The following is an 8,091-nucleotide window of genomic DNA, read 5'->3' on the forward strand; positions in this document are numbered from 1 at the left end:
CAGTGTATATTGCAAATAAAATAAGTGAGATTGAAGATCTCTGTGATACTTCTATTTTTATCTCAGTCTTGTCTTGTTTCATTCCATCAAAGAAGAGTTGTATAATTCTTTTAGACATAAAACAGTTAACTCATTTTATTAGAGAAAGTGGCAGTTTTAATATCTTCAATGTCTGAATTAACTTTGACTTTGAAACATGATCAAATGCTCTCTTTATATCAATAAAAACTGCAGTTGAGATCAGACCCTCATGCTTTGCTATTTGAATATCATGAACAACTGAGAGAACAGTGTCAATTGCAGAACACTGTTTTCTATCTCTCATTTGTTCACTGAATAAAAGAGAATCATCTATAGAGCTTATAAAAGATAGTTGAGTAGCTATTATCTTTTCTAAAACCTTTTCTAAACAGTTCAATAGAGATATTACTCTATATGACTTAGGAATTGAAGTTTTTCTATTAGATTTTGCAAGAATCACTCCAGTGACTTCTCTCCAGCATTCAGAATGATATTCATTTTTCAAGAGATTGAAAAAGAGCTCAAAATATTCATTCTTTAAGTAGGAATATGTATTTTGAATAATCAAGTGATTAATTGAATCAGGACCTGTAGCAGTTTTAACAGAACTTGAGAAGATAGCTGACTCTAATTCATCTTGTGTAAGATCAGGCCATTCCCAGTCATTTTCATCAATATAGTTGAGAAGTGATATATTCTCTTTCTCTGAATCTGAATCTGAATCTGGTGAGTTCTGAAAGAGAATTCTCATAAAAGCTTGACATTTTTCCTCAAAAGAGTTTGCTGTATATGATTCATTCTGAAACTCATATTCTAAGACTGGAAGTTTTGCTACACTTCTTATTTTAGTATAGTTAAAAGCTTTAAAAATTTCCTTCTCTTATACTTCTTCAAGAAATTTATTCCAGCAGTCTGTTTTAGCTCTTTTGATATCTGAAAAATATTCATTTCTGACAGCTTTGAACTCTTCATCAGATATTACATCATTTTTTCAATCTCTTCTAGCAGTAGCTAATTCTTTCCTTTTAGATGAGATATTCTCATTCCACCAAGGTTTTGAATACTCAGAAGATTTTCTCTTTGAAATATTATCTCTAACACTTATTAGAATAATAGATGTAATAAGCTTCACTCTATTCTCAAGCATTTCATTTGAGATATCTTGATCAGAATTTCAATATAGCTCATTCTGTCTTTCAGATTTTAACAGTTTTATGCTTTCTTCAACTGCTTTTCAATCAGCTTTTTCAAAGTTATACTGATTAGAGAGAAGAGGATTTTCACTCATTTGTTTTTCACTCAGTTCAATATCAAATTGAATAATCTCATGATCTGATTCTGATGTCTCATTTGAATCAATAAACCAGTTTACAAGTCTTCTTTTCATTAGATTTTGTGATATGAATGTTAGATCTATAATAGACTTCTGTTTCATGCCTTTTCTAAAGAATGTTTGTTGATCAGACTTATTAACCAAATCTATTGAATGCTCAAAGATTCATTCAACCAGATTATCAGCTCTCACTGCTCTCTTGCATTCTGAATTTCATCAGGGATGATGTGCATTGAAATCTCCTGCAATTATAGAGTTTCTTGATGGAGTTATGTTCAGAAATCCTCTATCAATTGTCCAGATATTGTTATTTTTCTTCAATGACTTTTCATTATAGATATTTATGAGCTGTATAGTATCAAACTCATTTTCTTTATCTATAATATCACCCACCAGAATATCAGGGTCAGACATGATATCAAATCTTAGATTAAATTGATATCTTGATCTCTTTCTTTCATAGATCACTACTCTTGACTTTATCTCAGACTTTTGAGATAAAAAGCAGTAGTAGCTTGAATGAGAAATAACATATTTTTGCTCAGCATCAAAATTCGGCTTCTGAAGCAGTATAAAATCAACTTTTTATTCAAATGCAATTTGAAGACAAGAATAAATACAATTTGAGTTTCTATCTACATTATTTTGAATAAATGTGATTTTTGAAGAGTTTTTAAACTTTTTTTGTTGTTTTTGTTGTATATTCATACTAAAAGAGAGTAGAGTAGAATCTAATCACTATTATCAGATAGTAGATTATAACTGTTCTGAAAAGTAGAAATCTCAACTGCTTGCATTATATCTAGTTTATCATCAGAGTCATTTCTCAATTCTCTAATCTTAACAGGAGTTTGAGGATTCAAGTTCTGTTTACATTTAGCTGAAGAGTTGGAGTTTGAAGACTTAGATAGTTGAGAGTTTCTTCTTTTTGAGCTTGCAGTTGTGAGTTTACTGGCTTGACTCTTCTCTTCAGTTCTAGATTGACTTTGAGCTTCATCTTTTCTCCAGTTCTTTTGAGTTCTAGGAGCAAACATACATTCTTTTGAGCTAGATGCATGTTTTTCTTTGCAATTAGAGCACTTAAGCAGAGTATGTTGACAAATTTCACCTCTTTTTGAGCATGTTTCACATTTATGTTCACTAGTTTTGTGATCTCTGGCACAGAATGCACATTTTGAGTCTCTAAAATATGAGATTGCAAAGTGTCTATATCTTTGACAGTTTGAACACTGTGTTTGAGCTTTGAGGTTCATTCTTGAGTCTTTGTATTCATGAACTCTCATTTTCAAACCTGCTACTCTTACTTCAGAGATCTTTGACTGTTCAAGTGTTTTTATATATACTAGAACAGAGGCATTTCTCCTGCTTTGTCTGAACTCAATTGAATTTAGTCATACAGGCTCCTTTCTCAGTTGAATAGAGTTGTATTCTTTCAATTCATTTTTGAGAAGTAGCATTCCTTCTTCACAGTCAAAAATTTCAACTGGAATATCATGAAGAATGAATTTGTCCCACTTTTCATCTCTTTCAGATAGAATTGTTATGTTTAACAAAGATTCTACTGCTGACTTTCAGAGATTCTCATTCTGAATAAGGAATTTAGCACTGAATTCAGGCATTGTAGTCAGAATGATGGAGTTTTCAAAGAATGATGATTCAATTGAAGTTATAACTGATTTTTGAACTTCAATATCAGTCATCAACTGAGAAAAGAACTGCTGGTTAATTTCATTTCTGATTCTGAAAATGAGATTTGAGTTTAGCTTGTTTCTTTGCAGAATGTCCTGGTTTGAGACTTTGAGAATAAGTCTTCTATTTCTGGAGATTTGGAAGTTTTTCTCTTTTTGCATTTTCTTTTCCACTTTTCTACGAATAGAGGCATGAGCAGTATTCTTCTCAGTTTTCTCAGGATTTTGAGCAGGTTTTGAGACAGCAGGTTTAGAGACAGCAGGTTTAGAGGCAGCAGATTCAGCTGCTTGAGCATATGTTTTCTTCTGATTCAAAGAAGGAGAAGAAGAAGAAGTAGAAAAGAAAGAAGAGCAAACTGAAGAGTCAGTGATTGTATTAGAAATTTTCAAAGTTTTTTGAACTGTGTTTGAAATTCCAAGTTTGAACTTGATCACTTTCTGTAGTTGTCTAGCCTGAGCATGAAGAATTAACAGAACTTCTTCATTCATCTCACTCAGACACTGCTTTCCAAGAATTTTACTTGCTTTTTCAAGTTCCTGTATTTCAAGAACTTGTTGTTTCTCTATCTCTTCTTTCTTTCTTCTCTTCAGAATTTCAATCTCAGGAATAGCATTTGAGAAAGCATCTTTTTCCACATCAACTGAGTGTACTTTTGAACTCATTGTTCTTACTCAATGAAAAGTTGGTCAGACTAAGTCAATTGAGATATTTATTAAACTCTTTTGAATTGAAAAGTTGGTCAGACTGTTTCAATTAAGAGGTTTCTAAGTCTGTTTTCAATTGAAAAGTTGGTCAGACTATTTCAAAAGAAGAATCGCAGACTTTTGTGTATAAAACACCTGATTTTTTTCACACTAGTTCAGTAACTAGGTTAGATTTTTGAAGAGAATCTAATAAACTAAAATTGATTTTTAAGATAAATCAATAAAATCTTTACAATCTCTTTCTTGGGATACAGTGAGGAAAAGTATGATATCAATTGATAGTAAATCAGATGATATGACAGTTTTTGAGAGAAAAACTGACAAAAAATAAATCAATTTTTTGAAGAGAAATTGATTAAAACTATTCAATTTTATTCTAAATTATCCAATTCTCATTTATTATCATTAATTAACAAGATGATTGATTGATTATCTAAAGCAAAGATATTCTTAAAAATTGATATACAGAATATCTATCATAGAATCAGAGTTAATAAAGACAATATTTAAAAAACAGCTTTTTATATCAAGTACAGTAATTTTAAATATCTTGTTTTATCTTTTAATTATTATAATACTTCAGTCATCTTTCAGATCTATATAAATGAGATACTGTGAGGCCTTGTTAATATCTTCTATATAGTATATCTGAACAACATTCTAATCTTCTTGAAATCAGAGAAAGAACATGATACTCATGTTTAAGAAGTATTAAGTCACTTGAGACAGTATCAACTTTATATAAGCACTGAAAAATGCTCATTCTACATACAGAAGATTGATTTCTTAGATTATATTATTAAAATAAATGACATTTTAATAAACAGAAGTCAGATCTTCATTATTAAGAACTAATCAGTGCTGTGAATATACTGTAAGATACAGATGTTTCTAGAATTTGCAAATTTCTACGGATAATTTATCTATATATATTCATGAATTACTACTTCTCTTACAGATCTGTTAAAGAGAAGTGTGAAAGATAGAAAAATAGAACTGTTTATTCTCACTTAAGATACTGTGTAGATATTTATAAAATTGAAATAAGCTTTTACAGATATCATAATGCTGAATCACTTTAACTCTGACTTACTTAGTCAGTATGAGACTGATACATCTGAGAATGAAGTCTGTGAAATCTTTTTATAGTTGATATCAGAGATCTTTCAACATTGAAAGAATCAGAGAATAATTATCTCTGAGAAAATAGATAATGAATTATCTATGAAAGAAGACTTTTTTACAGAGTCTATAAGATATTATGAATAAAGATTAGTAATCTTCTTCTTTAAGAAGTTATCACTCATACAGAGAAGATATAATACTTATAATTAGAAAATATTAGTAATTATCAAATTCTTTAAAATCTGATAATATTATCTTCAGAGTAGTAAGTACTCAGTGCAAGTTCTCACTGATTATATAAATCTGTGTTATTTCTTAATAACAAAGAGCTTGATAGAATATTAAGTCAGATAAGTGAAGCTGCTTTCAGAGTATAATTTCTATATTCAATATTATTCAGATTAGCTTAATCTCACTAACATACTATTTAGACAGTCTGATTATAATATCATTGATACAGAGAAGAATTCTATAAAAGAATCTCTATCATCACTGTAGAAGAAGCTGACTGTAGAAGATTAAGATTCTCTGAAGCTTAAGAACAGTACTGATAAGACAGGTATATAACTCAGTATAGAAGATGAAAGAAAACTCAGATCTCTGCAGAGAACTGATACTGAAGATTATAAGCTTCTTATATTATATCTTACAATCATTGAATTAATAAAGAATGAAATAATCTATAATCTTTCAATTTAACTATCTTTGAAATTCATTGATAAGTTACAGAAGAGAGATATCTCTACTGCAGCTTAAATTCAGAAGTTGAAGAAGAAAGAATTCAGTTTGAACTTGAAAGAGACAGACTCTGAGCAGAGTGATACTGCTAAGAAATCAAGTCACTGATAACTAGAAGAATATAAACTTCTACTACTAAATAATTCAGTCTTCATTTCTCATAGTAGAGTGATGCATCAGAAGTTATTGAGAATTCATTATAATAATTCTTATATAGAGCACTTCAGATTAGAGAAGACTGAGAAGCTTCTAAAATATAAATATATTTAAGACAAGCTTCAGACAGATATCAAAGAGTATACTGAGACTTACAATATCTGTTAAAGAATAAAGATTCTGTAGTATAAGTAATACAGTGAGTTAATATCACTGTCTGTTTCAAAGAACTCATAACAGAATCTATTGATGAATTTCATAGTTAATCTACTAAAGTCAACAAGAGTCAAAGAATATGACTTAATTTTAATCATTATTAATTATTTTATAAAGATGATTAGATATATTTCTACTTATAAAAAGATTAAAGTCTTTGAATTGACTGACCTGTTTTTAGATATTATTATTTATAATCACAGTGCTCTAAAATTATTGATAACAGATTAAGAATCTCTCTTTATCAGTAAATACTGATCAGCTTTTTACTATTATCTTATAATAAAATATCTTCTCAGTACTGTATTTCATTCACAGATAAATAATCAAACTGAATATCAGAATCAGATACTAGAATAGTATCTTTGATTATTCTATTTATATTATTAGAATAATTAACTCAAACATCTTCTAATCACTAAATTTATATATAATAATATAAAGAATATAATCTTAAAGATATCTTCTTTCTATACTTATTATAAATATAATTCTTCATTATTCAGTGATGTTGTGAATAATATTTCAAAGAAGAGAATAGATAATTAGAATATTAAATAGATACAGAGAACAGAGTATTTCTCAGTATTAGAAGTAAAAGTGAGATTGAAACTTTTAAATAAAATTTATAAGAAGATGATAAAAAGTATTCACTGTACTCAGAAGTAGTAGATGAAATACTATAAATAAAAACATCTTTTAATAAAGTTCTTAATAGAGAATTAAGTGCTACTTTTAGTAAAGAATATCAAGACAATGAGATTATATAAGAAGCTCAGTGAGTAGTGACTAGAACCTTTCTCAGTAACAATAGTAATAAGTAAACAGATATATGAGTTGAAATTACTCATAGAATTGAAATCAATTCATTCTGTTTTTCACATTTTTTATTTAAAGCTTTATAAGTAATGTCTTAAGACAGAGCTGTCTTAACTGAATAATATTAAGATTAAGAGTGATACTGAATATCTTATGAAGAAAATATTGAATAAGTGAATATATTACAGTAAGCTTTAATATCTTATGAAATAAGAAGATTATTCATTATCAGAGAATTCATGAAAATCACTTAAGTATTTGAAAAATGCTGAGAAAGAGATTGTAAGCTATAAGACAGCTAGTAGAGATTACTTTGTTACATATCAGAGATATTGAATAAGAAATACTGCTTAAGACTTCTTATTTTTTCTTAAAGAGTTTTTTAGAGATAATCTTACAGTGATAAGCTAGTGTCTTATAAGCTCTGTAGCACTCTTCTTCTATTTTCTCTCAAAGAGTTTTTTAGAAGTTTAATGAGACTACACAAGTGTAAAATTTCTGAAGTGATTAATAATGTGATTCAAAGGTTGCTTAAGCCAGTGTACGATTACAGGCGTACGCCGGCTTCTTATATATTGAATCTCGTACACTAAATTAATTAGTGGCCGCTAGAGCCCTCTTTACATTTGTATACTAGTAGTTCAGAAGTGACTGTGTTATTATCTGACAGTTGTACATTCTTTCAAATCACATTCTCTCTCATCAGATTCAGTCACGCTCATGTGATCATGTTATACACTCTAGCTTCATGTGAATTAGCTCATCACTAGTGTTTTATGATTATGTGATCTATCTCTGATTCAGCTAGTATTTCATGTACACTCTTATAAAGAAACTTTCACTATATTACATCACTCATTCACTAACTTTTTTCATTCTTCAATCATCATCTTCATCATTGTCATCATTGAACACTATTATCTCAGATTTCTATCTCTTCTTCTGTTCAACTCTTTCTATCTGTTCATCTATCACATTGTACACATTTCTGACAATGATCTCTTGTTTCTATAACAAGTGTCATTATAGTACTCATACTGAGCAGTTCATTAGCAGTAAGTATAACACATTATGAAATGTGATCAGAACTTGTTTATCTTCTAATGATTGTCAGAATGATATATTATTATGAATAACACATCTTCTTCATCTTCTTATACACTCTTAACTGTTTCTCTTCTCAGCGGGTTTCTGATCATGTTTTCTAGCATAATTTTACATGAATGCAAATGCTGATATGTTGTTTTTATTCACATAGAATCTTTATACATTGACAGATCTGCATCTGCT

General features: G+C 29.0%; 1 protein-coding gene across 1 annotated transcript; it reads right to left on the reverse strand.

Moving 5' to 3' along the window:
* Positions 1-2,925: 2,925 nt before the first annotated feature.
* Positions 2,926-3,705, reverse strand: BDCG_01365 (uncharacterized protein; the record flags this gene model as incomplete). The annotated part of the gene is made up of 1 exon (XM_045416865.1): positions 2,926-3,705. One exon carries the CDS (start codon positions 3,703-3,705, stop codon positions 2,926-2,928), a length of 780 nt encoding a protein of 259 aa, XP_045272500.1.
* Positions 3,706-8,091: the final 4,386 nt, after the last annotated feature.

This window comes from Blastomyces dermatitidis, assembly GCF_000003525.1.
Source record: "Blastomyces dermatitidis ER-3 genomic scaffold supercont1.1, whole genome shotgun sequence".
NCBI classification, from domain to species: Eukaryota; Fungi; Ascomycota; class Eurotiomycetes; order Onygenales; family Ajellomycetaceae; genus Blastomyces; species Blastomyces dermatitidis.